The sequence below is a fragment of the Brachionichthys hirsutus genome, chromosome 21 (assembly GCF_040956055.1).
Source record: "Brachionichthys hirsutus isolate HB-005 chromosome 21, CSIRO-AGI_Bhir_v1, whole genome shotgun sequence".
Taxonomy (NCBI): domain Eukaryota; kingdom Metazoa; phylum Chordata; class Actinopteri; order Lophiiformes; family Brachionichthyidae; genus Brachionichthys; species Brachionichthys hirsutus.
This window is the reverse complement of record NC_090917.1, coordinates 8,211,724-8,228,943: the sequence shown is the minus strand read 5'-3', so window position 1 is coordinate 8,228,943 and position 17,220 is coordinate 8,211,724. Positions and strand designations below refer to the sequence as shown.

Here is a 17,220-nt window from a genome sequence, read left to right as displayed (position 1 = left end):
ACGCAGATGAGTCTTCGTGCGTAAGAAGGCACCAGAGAAGCGGTTTGACTGTTTTAGACTGTTTAAGGGGAAACGCCGAGTGGATCAAACAGGAATGAACCAGATGAAAGTTTCTTCTTCTGAGCTGAGCTCTCTCCCGCCGAGACCAAAGGCTTTACCTGCCGCGACGCAGAAGGCTCGGTTCGTCCAGCTGAGCAGGAAAACCAGCGATGGCGCGCAGCGGTGAGTCAGAACAGAACAAGTGAAGTCCAAGTTCAGCGTTAACCGCGGTGTCTTTATTATGTGTGACGTGTGACGTCAGTGAAACGTTCCTAACCCTAAAGATATAAAATACTGTAAATAAAAAAGAAATAGTTAACCTCCAGCTGCGATGATTCGAACCGTAGAAAGCTTTCCCGATCCGAGCAGTGGCGTACCTGCGGAGGACCTTTGACACAGAGATTAGGGGATTACAGATTTGAGGTAAAGCCCCACATGATTATTCCAGTGAGGCACTGAGGGAGCTGAAGGAGGCACGGAGACGGAGCTGGGACGGCCTCGGCGGGCGTAGGCATGTACGTATATGCAGGTCAAAGGAAGCGAGTCACGGGGTCAAAATGCTTCTGTGTCAGCTTTCTTACTGCCCAGGCTCAAGGGTTCTAAGTCAGAGACCATGATGGTATATTCAGCGGCGTGGTCTCCTTCATCGTTTTGTCAGATCAGCTTTGGCCACTGACGGCCCATCCAGCAGTGGGTCGGTTGAAGGAGTGGTTGTCCGGCAGCCGAGCAAGAGTCGCATCCGTCGCCATACCAACCGCCTCTCGGGCGTCTTCCTCCGCAGCCCTGCGTCCAGCTCCGTGGCGCTGACATCAACCGGCATGAGGTCCAGGAAGGGAAGCAGTACGTCGCACGGTTCTCCCTGAATGTCTCTCCTCGGGGAGCCTTTCTGTTTTCCTCACAGATGCCCTCGCCGTCTTCCCTTTGTCGTCCCACAGTGCACTGCGCCGACGACCCATCGGAACTGTCCAACCAGATCACAGCTCCGGGGATCCTGAAGGTCTTTGGAAACGTCATCTGTGAGGGCGCTCACTACAAGAGCGTCCTGGCCACCACGCACTCCAGCGCCAAAGAGCTGGTCAAAGAGGCCCTTGAGCGGTGAGGCCGTGTGTGTGTGTGTGTGTGTGTGTGTGTGTGTCTGCCTGCCATATGTGTCCACGCAGGCCGACTTTCATCATCATCATCCACGTGTTTCCTCGGCAGGCAGAGCTGTCATCTGTTGAGCAAAGACTCTGGCATTTAATGAAAGGCTAATCATTCGCTGTGATGACTGAAGTCGAATTGGCTTGTTGTCATGTTTATCACGATTGCAGTTTAGTGCACGTCGTTTATTTAGCAGCGCTGGAGACGTCTGTAGCAAACCACAGACCAAGTCTCGAAGGCGGCCGCTTCCATTCCCTCCTTGTATCGGGCCCAGATTGAAATGATTAACACAAGCAGAACCAGAAACACATATTTCTTTCCCCTCAGTGTACATAAAACAGGGATAAAGGAGTGTAAATGATAAGCGGTTTATTGATTGAAATGTTTGCATGTCTCCCATTAAGAAGCCTTTTGATAAGAGATCAGAGAACCGGGTAAACCCCGTTAAGCCCCGGTGCTCGTCTATAAACTCGCCGTCTACGGAAAGCGACATTGTGTCTGAACTGCAACTTAAAAAGGAGGCATTTACGCTTTTATATTTACAGGACTTGTTTAACTTTAGATTAAGCAGGGTATAACATTCATTTGATAATAATGTGCCACATTTGATAGGTATACCACAAAGTACACACATAGTACACACAAAGTACATAGATCCTACACGGTTCAGTGAACCCTTTTGGTGGTTTTGAGTCCTTCTTTGGATCTTACAGCTGTCGTGCTGCTGGATGTAAATCCAGACCAGACTAGAGCAACACAATCGCTGCGTAGGAAATCCTCTGATGAGCAGATTGCATCATTTTACAGAAACCATTTTCTCCTAAATATAGAGACCTTTAAAATGAAAGTCAAATAAGACATCCGTCATTACGTTTTCTTGTAGATTGTCTGCAGCCACTTTTCCTCTTTGCGGGTCACGGGAGTTGCTGTCGCCAGCAGATCGGGGGGGGGGGGTTATAAAGATTCTGACTGGGCTGGTTGGCTGCCAGTGCTTCGTGACCACGAGAAGTTACTGATTTAAATCCTACACATGGGGGCTTTAACATCAATCATCTGTGGAGCCCCTGTGACACCGCTCATTTGTGGGCAACCATGTTTACACCTCAAGTTTGCATTTTTTCCCACCGTCATTCTGCTTTTCGGAGCCAGAAGGGTCAATTCAATAAAACAAATCAGATACAAGTCGGTGAGGGAATCGGCGCTGAGGTTCGAACGCCGGTTCTTGTGTGTGCTCCTGGGCTCCCCCTCTAATAGTTCCACTGAGGCCCCTCCATTGTGGGAGTGTGTAACGTGAACCACGCTTATACCTACGCGTATCAATATTTAATGTGTCTTATCTATGTGTGGTGTTCTCTACTGTGATTTAACGTGATCAGGATAATCCCTCTGTCGTGTAAGCGTGTAGAATTATCTATTATGGGGATTCCCTGCAGTTAGCATCCATGCATGCAGGTGAGCGACCAGTGGAGACACCCCCGGCTGGACATTAGAATAAATCCTGGTTTGTCCTATTTACCCACGTTGGGCTTCATCCCGTCTATTGTGCCGTCAATCTTTCAGAAGAGCAGTCTTTTATCGTCCACGATCAATACAAGAAGCTCATCGTGACGGCCCGTGTGTCTTCCAGGTATGGCTTGAACAAGGACGAGGCGGAGTCCTATGTGCTCTGCGACACCATCGGCTCTGCTGCTAACCGTCAGTGGAGGACAGAAGGGTTCAGAGTCGTGGGCGACAACGAGAAACCCCTCCTCCTGCAGTCACTATGGAAACCCAGAGAAGGCCTGGCGAGACGCTTTGAAATCCAGAAGAGAAGTTGGATAGAGGAGAAGACATCTAAGGACAAAGACACCATTACAGCCGGTACAGTGTCCGGCTGTCGCCTGTCTCAACCCAGAGCGTCTGCCTGTCCCGGGATAAAGTTTGTAAAATGAAACATCGTCTGTATTAAATCCAGTTTTCAAGTTCTCACAGTAGAAATGTGGTTTGCTCGCACTATTTTTCCAGTAAAAAACTGCCAAGCCACACAGACCAAACTGTTATTTAATAAGACTTCAATCTATTTCTTTTTTTTTTCTTAGATTTCAATTTCTGTTTCAAATTCAGACTTATATTTTAATCCCTGAAAGAAAAATAGCAGACGCCCTGTGATTTCATTAACACGCCCTTTTTTAATACTTAAACGCTTTTAAACAACGCTATAAAAGCTTTCCATGAAACAGGCAGCCTGTTTGTGAATCGTCTTGCAGCACAGAGACACTCGGTTTGTGCTGCGTGTGCCGGATTCAGACGCTTTTATGGCACCGTAAATGTGCAGGCTGGTTGACACAGAAAGAGGAGCGCGTCCTGTTTTGTGTTCGCCGTCTCTGAATGACGCAGCCAGTGAAGGCCTTCTATCGGTGTCACTGTGTGGACGTCTGCTCCCTCTTTTATTTCCACGAGCCCCGTCTTTCTTTCCACTGAGCTCTGCTTCCTGTATGTTGTTTACTCTGGCACCAATACACCACGTACAAATGTCCCGACATACGGATTGCACCTTTCTTTAGGGACACAACGGGGTGTTGCCCGATGACTTCTTTCCATGACACCCGGGGTCGGCAACCTTTCTCATGACGCGTGCCACTTTACAACATACTCGAGCCCAAAGCGCCAACATTTACTGCTTTAATAAAATCAATTGTAAATGATCTGTTTTTACAGTTTTTGCAGTATTTAAACATTTTCACGTAACGACCAAGTGCCTTAGTTGATCGTTATATGTAATAGTGCACATCTATAAATCAGGATTGCGGTGACGAGCTGAATCAAGGACGCACATGATCACATCCACGTACTCAAAATGTAATGAGTTACACTACGTTACAGTTACTACTACTACTACTGCTGCTACTACTACTACTACTTCACTTTCGGCTTGTCCCGTGAAGGATCGCCACAATTAGTATTTAAGAACATTTAGTGTGCTTAATTTCTTCTGAATATTTCTTTGCCTCTTAATATTCTCTGCAAACATAAATGCCCTCGCGTGCCAGCCATGACACGCGTGTCTTCGGTTGCCGACCCCTGCATTACACATTTATATAGCAGCCCCATTTGCATACAATTTAAATGCTCAATTGCATTACCGACTGTGACATTTGTTTATACCCCCATTAGGTATCAATGCACAGGCTAGGAAGCTGCAGAAGAGCCGATCCAGGGTGACCATGGGGCAAAGTCCCAAACTGTGGAGGAGCAAAAGTGAGATGGACCTCCTAGATTCTGCTACAGAGGCCACAAAGACCCCGGATCACGATGAGTGTCACAAGGAGCGAAGGGAGAGCCTGAATCAAAGTTCAGTGCAGCGTTATGAGCGGCTAAGAACGAGCTTGGAACAGAGTCACATTCACAGAGCTGAAGTTCCCGCTGAGGGGGACGGAGGGGCTCAGACCCGGACAGAGACCCTCTGTCCATCGAGAGGAGAGCGGGAAGGAGAGGAGTCAGAGAGGGAGGAAACGGAGAGCAGCGACGACAACACCACACAGTACTCCATTCACCCTCCTCAGGACTGTCCATACCTGCTGCTGCTGCAGGGCTGCAGCCTCCTACAGGTATCTCACCCGGGTTGTGAAGTCTCGTTACCAAGTAGTTAACTTGTGGTCAGAGCATTAAGCATCACTTCATCAAAGGTCAGTGAGCCTGCAGGGTAATCCTCCCGGCAGATATTAACTCAGGTGTGTGTGGGCGTGAGCTTAAACCGCTGCAGGTGGAACTTACAGACAACAAAATGAAAACACAATCCATGGAAACCTGGATCTTCAACCTCCTGTGTAAATTACAAACATGTATGCAAGGCTGATCCTACAAACCTTCCAAAATGTTCACACGTGCACTTGACCTTAAAGTGAATCAATGATGCGCTTTATGGTATTTATTCGGGGGATGGGGGGCATCAGAGCTGCCACTGGAACAGCATGTTATCTCAGTGTGGAAAGACAAATAGTGGGGATGATCCTTAAATGAAAGGCCAGTGAATGTCGATAGAAAAACACTCATCAGGAAACAGAAGAGAAGACAAGCCCAGCTCTGCTTCCTGGCTGATTACGCGTGGTTTTAACTGTGACGCACTAATCCTTGCGCATTCTGACTCAGCACGACAAGAGACCCTTCATAAGGCAAGAAAGACTATGCGCCAGTTTTAGGGGGTTTAGCTCTGAATTAATTCTCCCGGTTAAAACTGCTTTGTTGGTCAAGACAAATGAAATGTCAAGCCCAATCGATTCTGTGCTTGGTACTAAAAAGGTTTGGCTCGAGACAATAATGCTAATCCGGTCATGTGATCAGACTGCTTTCATTGAGACTATTGTTAGTGTGGTGGAGGTAATCAAGTCCTGCATTAAAGCTCTAATTTATTACCTTCTGTTTCAGATAAATAGTATTTTCTCTCAACGTTGCTTCACATGAAGATCTAAAAGGAGTTTGTATAAAACACACAGAAAACTCTCTGTCTGTGCTGCCTTTGGTTTCCTTTAGCTCCGTGTTTGGCCTTAACAGTACCAATTATTCCCAAAGTCCTTGAATACATCACGTAGAATAAATGACGAGCTGCGGAACATGGTGCAACAATGAACATCAAAAAAAAGAGGAGTTGGATGAGAAAAAAACAAAGCTATAAGGAGAGTTTGGACTTATGTTTGTTAAGCAGAGCAACACCACCAAGTCCTATTATAATACTATTTATTTCACATAGTAAGTCATGGATGTAGTGGGAAGTTACAAAGGCTATAGATTAACAAAAGATTTTTGTCCAGATCTGCCCCAACATTCAATAATGAGTCTTATGGAACTCTTCAAGCAAGTTTCATTGACAAAGTTCCAGTAGTTAATGTGTAATTGATGTGTAATTAACAAAAACCATTAATTAATACCAAACTGCAACGTTTCAGGAAGTGAAAGACGTTAGTAGATCCATCCATTTATTTTAATCTACCAAAGTCCCACTAGTCCCAGTTTGATTGTCTCTCAATAGTTTAAGTGTCAATGACAGAAACTGCCAAAAAAATAATAATATTGCAATGTTTAAAGGAGAAAACAAGTCCTGAATCCACTCCCATCCACTCCCATCCACTCCTATCCACTCCTATCCACTCCTATCCACTCCCATCCACTCCTATCCACTCCTAATCCACTCCTATCCACTCCAGAATGAATAGTTTCCTAAAGTCCGCCAGTTTCTGTGTAAATCCTGCTGAGAGGAGATAAAACAATCAATCCCTGCTGAACTCAGTCACGCTTTGGTGGATAGATCTGTAACTTCCCTTTTCTCTGCACTCAGGACTTTGTCATCTACCTACTTGCCGGCCCAGACGTTGTATTTGGTCTTCAAAGTGAACATGAAGCTGGTTCAAAGTCCGCCAACCTTCTCTTTGCCAATGACATCCTCCCAAGACACTGCCGTTTTCATCGCCACGGCGCCGGCGGCCCCACTGTCCTCTGTCCTAGTCGGGATGCACTGGTCACGAGGAATGGCGAGGTGCTGGGTCAAGAAGTGCAGCTGAGCCCTGGCGATGTTATCGGGATGGGGCGGTGCTACCTGTTTCTGTTCAAGGATCCCCTAGCTTGGGCACACAAGGTAAGATACCTGAGATATCTTGACTTCCTTGAGTAGTTTGATGTAGAATCTAGAAGCCTTCATACGGATGATGATGCTTTCTGTCTAGGAAGCACAGCAGGTGAGCTGTGTTGCTCCTGACCCGATCATGACTGGCGTCTCCTGGAGGCTCGGTCCGACCTCTTCTGTCACTCCGACAAACCACGCCGGAGAAATGATTCTCTGCGACGCCTGCAATGCAAGCAGCAAGTCCCTAAAAGGCCTCCCCTTCCTAAAATCACCAGGAGGTGGAGGCCGCAGCCTGAGCCTGAAATACGAGGATGAGCGCGAGGAGGGCATCGTCAGGGAGATTGTGGCGATGGGACGCGGCGGCCTCGAACGTCGACCGCCGCTGACTGTGGCTTTCTTGCTGTGCTTGTGTGTTCAGTATTCATCTTCATGTCTCCGTACCTCAGATCTGCGCAGGCTGCTGCTGCTCATTGCAGGTGGAGTTCAGAGCAGCATGTGGGTGAGTGTCGAGGAGGACGTCTTCCTGTCTCTTAGGGTCTCACGGCAGAATGTCCTCCACTGGCGTTCGGGAGGTGTCAGTGATAATCTGATTAGTTCTGGAGCGATAAATGATACTAGTCTAGTAGCAATGGTGTTTGAACTTTTAATGTTAGCGCTCACAATAAACGTGCTTTACCAGAGTCCCGTAACTTACGATGATCTATTTTTATCTATGTATTGCGACATGCTGTCCTCCTCTACGGTGGCCCTGAAAGTCAAATCATGGCAATAAACAGGAAAACATCATTTACAGACCACAGTGGCCAATTAAATCAAATTAACAAATGCAGAAAGCACAAATACTGACTTTGACTGGAGGTAGGTTATTGTTATCAACAATGATTTCTGCTGATTGGACGCACTTGGTTCTCTTTTTGATGGGAAGGTTCCATACGACAGTGAGACAATGAGAGTCATGCATCTTCATGTTTGTGATTCCTGGTTTGTATGTTCTCCCCGTGTCCGCGTGGGTTCTCTCCGGGTTCTCCGGCTTCCTCCTACCTCCATAAACATGCAATTTAGATGAATTGATCACTCCAAATTGTCTGTGTGAGTGGCTGTCTGTCTGCTACAAGACAGACAACCCCCAGGTGCGCTGGCGACTTGCCCGGGGTGTGTAACTTCTGGCTATATTTTTATGCATTGGTTGTTTTTGAATTGTCTTTTTGTTGCTTTGATTCAGGAGCTCACGAAGGACCTGGCGGCAGCGCAGCGTGACGTGTAAGCATGCTTTACTCCTATGTCCAGCATCATCGTAGAGTTCACAGGGTCACACACTCACACGGTTCACACACTCCTATACTGTAATGTCTTTCAGTATTGACGTCGATGTTTCAACCCCAGATGAAATTCAAGCGCTCAGAATCCATGACATGATCTCAGGACTGTGCCCTCTGGTGGTGTGGATGTCAAACAGCCTGGAGTTGCTGCAGTTCGTCCAGTTCCAGCTGCCACTTATTCTGGAGTGGCGAACGCGAAAAGAGCAGGATGATGAAGATGCCAGGGATGGTGAGGAGAACATGGAGGTGGAGAATTATTAGCCCTAGAAACCTGTAATTGTACAGAAAAAAAAACATCTTTAGAAAAGATGAAGCATGTCAACATTTTGAAACTTAATTAAAAAAATGTTTCCTACTGTGTCCAAAAGGACAGGTAAATAATCTGTGACATTTATAGACATACACGTGCTGGTTTTGATTTTCAGCTCTGTTGGAGCACCATCTGTCCTGCATCCGATCAGCCAGTGAGGAGACGCTGGCTGTCCTGGAGGAGGTCATCATGCTCGCCTTCCAGCAGTGCGTTTACTACATCACGAAGGTGAGAGGAGACTTACGACCACAGCCCACTCGGCCGTAAATCGAGCCGTGCTAAATTACCGTCAGCATATTATGCTGCGTCATGATTCTGTAAATGAGGTGAGAACGCAGAAACTGTCGTACACTCGATTCGTATGTCGTAAAAACACCTCATAAATAAAACAAAACAAAACAAAAGACCAGAGCTGTCGTAAAGTCAAACTGTCGCGAGTCGCACAGGTCATAAGTCGAGGGCTACACGCTCAGAATCGAACAATACTAATGCCCTCACTAAACTACTCTGTTCTAGGATGGGAAAGTAGTTTAAGTCAGGTTTGCACGCCAGCATCTTTCGTGGGAAGCGAAACATCTACCCTGCGTCGGCCAGCAGGACACTTCTCTTGTTGAAGTAGCAGGACCCGTCAAGCAGTGCCATCTGTTCCTGTTCCAGATGATTCATTATGTGTAGAGAACTAATCAGGGGCAGGCTGGGGAGAAAGAGCCCTGCTAGTCACGCTGACATCTTTCTGATAGACCGAGCAGCCACGCGGCCAGACCACGCTGATGTTTCACACTGAAGACGAAGGTCAGGCACAAGCGGCGGTTTGATTTACAAACATCCTGAGATCTCTGACGGCCTCCACACTTCATTGTACGGCGTTAACTGCTCCATACAACATGGCACATTTTTCTGCAGCTGTTTTCTCATCGAGCATTGCGTGCAAGAAGTGAAAATGGCGTTTCCTCGGAGCTACACAGATTCACTGAGGCACCACGCCCATCACGTGGAATTGTGCCGGGAAACTTTCAGGATAAGTTGCAGTTGAGCTGTGTGGCGTATGTTAACACAACATGCAAAATGAATTAGTGAGCAGATCAGTTTACAAACATTCTTTTTTCTCTCTAGCCCAACTAGAACTCATAGCTAACGGCTAGGATGCAGATTCTCCTGCTTGACTGGGCGCTCCAAACCAGTGAAATCCAAAGCCAGAGAAAGGAAGTCAAGGATGGAGCCGCATCAGAGATGGAATTAGCCCAGCGCCGGTCTTGCCGGCGGTTAGCAGCAGTCGAGTCAGGGTCTCGCTGCCCCGCCACAATTCACTTGAACTGAGGCATTTTCTACAGCGTTTCCCAACAGGAAGGAAGTCGGAGACGTGACACCGTCTCTCTCCGGCGGAAACTCAAGGACTTCCACAGTCTTTTTGCTCAGCGCAGGAGGATGTGGTTTTCTAACTACCTGCTTCAGACGGCATGCCTTTCTCAAAGCAAGGCTGCCTGAGCAACACCTTCCAGATGTGGCCGCTAGTAAATCGAGAAATAATCCAGAAGCATATTGTAGCCACAAGGTTTAAACATGCAGGCTCTAATTGACCTGTTAGCCGCGTGGGTTAGCAACCACGCTCACTGCTACAGACATGTTGAACTGTGGAGGAACGAATAGAATAATATCGTTGTTAGGTGACACACACTAACTAATTCCATCTCAAGGAGGTTGATTTACTGTTTTGGGTCGAGGAATAGGAAGTTTCCGGGGGAAAATGTATGCGACTAAAATTACGGACGGATAATCGAGGACAGAATATGGAATTGTTGGTTTTGGAAAGGTGTTGAAATTATTTAACAGTTTTACAAGCACCTCTGACGGAGCTCATTTGCTCAAGTAGTATAAAGTTTTAGAATAGTAAAAAAACATATTTGACCAGAAGAGGATGAGCAGGTTGAGTATGAAGAACACACTGGGAATTTTGAATACAATTTAAATAGTATGTATAAAGTTGTGATTAAAAAATAAGTAAAGTTAAGCCAGAATAAAGTCAAACACTACCAACAACCTAATCTGCAGAGGGAGGTTCTGTCTCTTGTCTTATCTAAAGTCCTGGAATTTGTGGGATTTTTGTCCCAAAATATTTAATACTATTTATTTTAAACCTGGAATGAGGTTTAGCTTGAGAAGATGCTGTGCTTCCTCCTCATTTTGATTCCAACCAGAATGATTTCTTTCTCAGTGTGATCCTGATCCTCCGTGACACAGTAGACTACATTTACATTACATTTCATCATCTGCAGTCGGGACATACAGATACTTTCAATCGGCCTATTGTTTTTCCTTGCCATCCGGGCCTCTCATGTAATCCATCATCACTGTCACTTCATGGCAAACCAACATCTTGGTCTTTTCTGGACCGGCGGATCCGAATCTGTGAGGAATGCTTAGATCACCGGCGTCGAGCAGAACGGCTAATGACTTATTCTGGTATCGATGCTTTCCCTTCCCGGCTCGCAGCAAACTGTGCAGACGCTGATTTATGTCAGTGCTCGCTGCAGAGCAGCCACACACACCGGCCTACAGCACAGACGCACTAATAACAACAGACAACAAATAAGATTACGTTTATTGATAGATGCATGCGGTAAACCCAGAATGAATCGCGGCTTTCTGATTGGCTCATCTGAATGACGTTTTCTAACCAGAAACACATTTCATTTCTATAATCTCCACCTATTTCTTTCTTCTGTTGTGCGATGGGCTGGGACGTCTCCTGGTCATGTTCGGCCTGTGGGTAATGTAAAACGATCTGCTCAGCGTGGATTCCTTCAGAACCCTTCACTCAGCAGGCCCGTCGCTGCACCGTTTGCCAAGCCCACAGAAGCCAATGTTCAGCTTTTAAGGAATGCGGCTCCAAGGCTGGCGCTGGCCTCGGAAGCTTGGTTGGTGTAGGAGAGGGATTAGAGGGGAAGGGGGATGTCTGGGTACAATTAGCCCGAACAAAGCTTAGCATTTTCTGGTTTTGCCCTGAAGAGCAGCAAGGGCTGTTGAAGACGCCTAAAGGGAGGAAATGCTACAAACTCTGTCGCTCATGGTTCTGCTGCTTGCTCAGGGAGGCTGACCTGCAGAGGCCTTGTGGGTGGTCTGCAATGAATGTTTCCCACTGATGACAAAATCCACTACACTAGATTTATATTCCCAACCATTGGAACAGTCCACAGTGCCACATGAGCTGCCACACTGAGCTGCATAGTTCCCTCATGGTCAACCGATCGTGTCTCTGCAGGTCCTCTACCCCATCCTGCCTGAACTTTTGGACTGCCGCCCGTTCAGGGACCCACAGGTGACTGAAAAGAGAGCACGGCTCCAGTGCAGCAGTGGACTGCAGATCCCTGGTGAGATGCAGCATCTCATCAAAGTCCTGAGCAGCACCAGCAGGCTGCTGTCGGACTGTCAGCTGCACCCAGAGATTTCCTCACAACTCATTGGCTACCTCTTCTACTTCATCAATGCGTCACTCTTCAACTCGCTGATGGAGAGAGGTACTGGCGCATCAGGGCCTGTAGCTAGAGTATATTTGTCAGCTGGTTTTATATGAATAATAATTACGTAAAACAGCATTAAACCTACAGCCGCAAGAATATTCATCCCTGATGACATTAGAACATATATCAATTGAGATGCTCATTGATCTGTGTCTGCTTTTATTTTTCAAAAACATGATTACAGAATTTATGCCTTGACCATTCGTAATAATTTTGGGTTAAATTACTGGAGTCAAAATGTGTCTTAAATGTCACGGGAAAGTCTGAGTTTCTGCATCATGCATGCTCATGATTATTTCATAAATCAGCTTAAAACCTGAGTTCCAATGGCCAGAGAGAAAACGGACGCTTTTCACCAATGAATGAGAAACCAGCACGATGTCAGACTGTGAACAGGATGAGGCTCAAACAACTGCAGGAACAAAAAGAATAGAAGCACTTCTCATGCAACAGCAGATGAAGTTAGCGTGCGAACAGTCTTGATGAAATGATGGAACGACACTTCTTTCTGATTCACGTGCAAACTGGAAAAAAACAACTGAGACACCTTATTAAATGAAGCGATCCTCGTGTGACCGCAGGTTCTGAGCCCGGGTTCTACCAATGGTCCAGTGGCGTGCACATGCGAGCCAGTCTGGACTTGCTCCTGGACTGGGCCCACACGGCTGGACTGGGAGGAGTGGCCGTGGAGCAGACACGGTCTCTGTCATCAGCTCTCAATCTGCTGGCTACACCGAGAAGGAACTTACTGCAGGTAACAGTCACATGATTTATTTTTAATATTGATGTTTTACAGTCTCTTACCTTTTCTGTACAAACATTGGCCGTTAAATCCATCACTTGTCTGTGCACGTAGACGTCTTGGGTGTCGTTACGGTCTCACTATCCTGCCCTGACTCCGGCCCAGCTGAACCACCTGCTCAGCCTTTACAGGCCAGCGCCTTCTTGCAGACGTACCTGGACTCCGTGTGGTCACGACCAGTCGGCAGCGCACGACAGCGGTGAGAGCTGGGGTGGACAGCTTCCTATTCGGGGCTGTGCCATATCCAGTTCATTTCAGAAAACATCCCAGCATGATTTAATGCAAAAAAAAGAGTCAAGGAACCAAAAACACACGACTAACTTTTAGTTCTATAATTTAATGTTCCATTTCTATGGGCTCTTTGTTTTTCCAACCCCCCAGAAGGGGACGCCATTTACTCTCAATGACTCAAACCGCCACGGCTTTAGCTGAGCCCAGAACTAACTTAGGGGGACAAAATAATCACCTCCCTGATGTTTGATTTGAGAAGTGCTGATTGCATGATTTTAATGTTATTTATATCTCGAATCAGCCATTGGCTGAAAAGAAACGTAATCCCACCGGCCGACGCCCCAGCGCTGAACTTCAGAGGACTAACAGATCATATCTTACACACATATTACTGGTGCATTCCATATTTAAGACATATAAACATTGACAATTTATATAATGTTATTTTATTGTTTTATTGTGTGTTGCCCTGGTGCCACTGGTCAACATACTGGTTAGATGTAATCCCTACCTTAATTCATCACACCAGTTGTTTATAATCTACATAAATGATATTTGCAAAGTCTCAGAAAACGTAAAATTAGTATTATTTGCAGATGACACGAATATTTTTTGTTCTGGAGAGGACTTACAGGAATTAGTGGGGAGGATTTCTACTGAAATGGGAAAACTTAAAATGTGGTTTGACAGAAACAAATTATCAATAAACTTAAGTAAAACTAAATTCATGTTATTCAGTAATTGTAATGAAAAAAAACAGGTTCAGGTACAAGTAGATGGGGTCAATATTGAAAGAGTGTATCAAAATAAGTTTCTTGGGGTAATTATTGATGATAAAACAAACTGGAAGTTGCATATAAAACATGTACAAAGCAAACTGTCAAGAAGCATTTCAGTTCTGAGCAAAGTAAAACATATTCTGGATCACAAATCACTCCACATTCTTTATTGTTTATTTATTTTACCATATTTAAATTACTGTGCAGAGGTTTGGGGCAATACATACAAATGTACAACACAATCACTATATAAACTCCAAAAAAGAGCTATAAGGATAATTCACAATACCGGTTATAGAGAACACACAAATTCATTATTTTTACAATCAAAACTATTAAAATTCACCGACTTGGTTCATTTTCAAACAGTACAAATCATGCATAAAGCTATAAACAATCGACTTCCGGAAAATATTCAAAAATTATTCTTTACTAGAGTTGCGGGTTATAACTTGAGGGGTGAGCACTACTTCAAACATCAGCGGGCACGTACAACATTAAAAGGTTTCTGTGTTTCTGTTTGTGGAGTCAGGTTGTGGAATGGGTTGGGTGCGGAGCTCAAGCAGTGTCCAAGCATGACCCAGTTTAAAAAGCGGTACAAACACGAGGTTTTCATGAAATACAGTGAGGGAGAAGGGCTTTAATGATCAGGTGTTTTCACGAGTGATTTATGAATTAGTTATTTACACTTTTTGACTCTATTTTTTGAAAGTATATTTGTTGTTTCATTTATTTTCTATCTTGTGGATATATCGGGTTCATTTTTTAATTATTTTCTAGCAAAAATAAATAAATAAATAATAATAAATATGTAAAATATATGTTTGTTTATAATTGCAATTTTTTATTTACTTTGGAAATGTATTCAATGTATGTATTTTAGAGGAATGGCTTGTTGAGTAGTGGAGAGGGGGTAGGTTCAAAAAAAGCTAATGCTTCATCCTACTCCTTTTCGGACATGTTTTGTTTGTATTATTATTGTTAATTTGACTCTGTTATTGTTGGTTTGACTATTATCATTTTTTTTTCGGTTTGTTGTTTTCTATTTGTCTTTTAATTTGCATGTTCGAAATAAAGCATTCAAATCAAATCAAATCAAATCAGTTCTGATACTTGTGCTTTTTATTTGACTGTAATCCAGTATGGCCCTCTCCTTTGCAGATGAAATCCTGGAAGGTTTTGACACCCATCATCCTCTGGTGCTGCCGGACGGTTCTTACCAGTTCCAACTGGGAAAGGCAGTCAGAGATTCAGCCCTGGAAGCTGAGCTGAAAGAGTTCATCTTGAACCATTCTGGATCACAGTCTAATAAGGTACAAATTAATTTCAGCTTGCTGGCAGGTAGACTCCAGTGGGCCATGGCCACAGTGTCAGGTTTGAGATCAGTGGGCGAATGGGTGCTGGTAAAAACGTCTAAATCAAAAAATGGCACTACTAGACTTTCTTCCATCCTCTGCTAGTTTGATATGTATCTCAGGTTAAAAACATATATCTTAATACACTTTGAGAGTACTTTGCCAAACCAAAAGAGCTTCTGTTGAAGCATTATGTGACATATTGTGCCCAGTTCTTGTTCTCGCTCTCTTTAGGTATGCTAAAGTTCAAACATGACTGATTGATTGCTGCTAATTGATCCACTATCATTTGCCATCCAGAGTGATGGCGTCTCCATGGGGTCTAAACTGATCAAGGCAGACATCCTTCCAGAAGCTGGTCTAGACGCCTTTGATGTATCTCCGGTCTCATCTCAGGTTATTGCCCATGACCCCCTGCCCCTCGGTGCTTCTGCACCTTTACCTCCATTGTCCCCATCGACGCCTTTGTCTTCCTCCATTCAGCTGGAGGAGTTCAGCTCCTGTGGCGCCCTCCTGCTGACCCAGAAGCTCAGAGATCTACAGCTGCAGACCAGAGAGACTGGGAGGAGTGAGATAAGGAGGTCAGCTCTGGACCCCTCCTGCCTTCTGACACCACCCAACACCCCCCACCTCCTAGATCCTGTTGGTGTAGTGAGGATAAACCAAGATAAATGTGTGAGAGTTGAAAGTGATACACTCGGTCCCTGGTCCTCTGATGTAGGTGAATACGATGAAGGTACGGCGTAACAATGCATTGTCCTTCCAAAAGATTATCAAAGATTATCTGGAGTGAAGGACTACTAACATGTCCCTTATTTTATGTGTGTTTTAGGGGGATTGGTGTTTGAGTGTCTATCTGCACTGAAGGTAGACATGAAATCGGACCGTTCCGGTATGGACAGATGTGATGAGGAGGACGCACAGGAGGACCATTATGATAGCAACAATGATGAGCTTCTGAGCTTGGAGCTGGAGCGAGATGAAAGAGGACTTGGACTCAGTCTGATTGATGCAAGTGTAAGAGGAAGAGATGTATAAAACGTGACGATAAAGGTTGGGAATGTTACCAGGAACAGACGATTACGTTTTGGTGATGATTTAATTAACTTCATTTACTTCACAACAATTGATTGGTGATATTGACAGGTATTGTCATGAACTTGTTTTTACATTTTGTGTGTGTCTTTGGATTGATGATAACAGAACTCTTTTATATTTGTTGGCTTCTGACTTCAATTTCCTGTCTGTCACTGAGCAATTCTGGCCTAATCTTCCAGGACTCGTCCTTGGAGGTGAAAGGCATCTTTGTTTGTGCTGTGGTCCCGGATTCCCCTGCTGCCCGGTGTGAGAAGCTGGCACCAGGGGACCGGATCCTGGCTGTGAATGGAGTCAGTTTGCTTGGGCCAGACTACCAGAAGTAAGAATGATTGTCCAAATTCTAGAGATGGCATAAAAAAAGAAAAGTGAAACTTGTTTAATCAACAGACCCCCCCATCTCTTTGTCTATGTTAGTGGAAAGGAGCTGATCCAGGCGTCAGGTGACAGACTGAGGCTACTGGTGGCCAAGTCGGAATGGATGGCTCAAGCAATACCAACTGAACACTGAAAGAACCTTTCAGTGATGACATAAAGAACTTGTTGAACATTCAGGTGTCAGACAAAATGCACTATAAAGTGAGATCCTGGTTGAACTGAGCACCAGCTTTTAGCTGCTCAGTGTCATTGTGCAGCTTTTCATTGCACAGCTTTGTTACATCACTGCAACACAACTCAATTCCATTATTATGAGCAACAAGCACCAACTGAGGCACTGTTTACCTTTATTTGGATGAAGCGAGTCGGGGTCAGTTAAGCCCCCCCCCCCCATGCGCTGAGGCTTCAGTTCTCTGTTGGCTGGGGGTTCATGTCCTCCTGAAGCCACTTGCTGAAAATGTTCCCCCACCCACCCACTTCCTCTCATTCTCATGTTTTCATTTTAGTCTCATAAATTAACCAGAAATTTAATTCACCCATTTCTTTTCTTCAACTCAGATTCAGATTTATAAATGTGTTTGTTTTGGGGGGTTTTGGGGGGGGGGGGGGGGGGGTTACTATTAATTACACATAGTCTTATTAAAGCTGTTTTGTACTT

At 45.1% G+C, this 17,220-nt stretch overlaps 1 protein-coding gene across 1 annotated transcript; it reads left to right on the top strand.

Moving 5' to 3' along the window:
• Positions 1–94: 94 nt before the first annotated feature.
• LOC137910467 (ras-associating and dilute domain-containing protein-like) lies at positions 95–16,695 on the top strand. The gene is made up of 18 exons (XM_068754903.1): positions 95–222; positions 698–879; positions 975–1,134; positions 2,807–3,039; positions 4,333–4,766; positions 6,491–6,787; positions 6,876–7,274; positions 7,998–8,035; positions 8,133–8,323; positions 8,520–8,632; positions 11,664–11,919; positions 12,504–12,676; positions 12,779–12,923; positions 14,896–15,047; positions 15,390–15,825; positions 15,922–16,106; positions 16,367–16,506; positions 16,602–16,695. Exons 1-18 carry the CDS (start codon positions 95–97, stop codon positions 16,693–16,695), a joined length of 3,756 nt encoding a protein of 1,251 aa, XP_068611004.1.
• Positions 16,696–17,220: the final 525 nt, after the last annotated feature.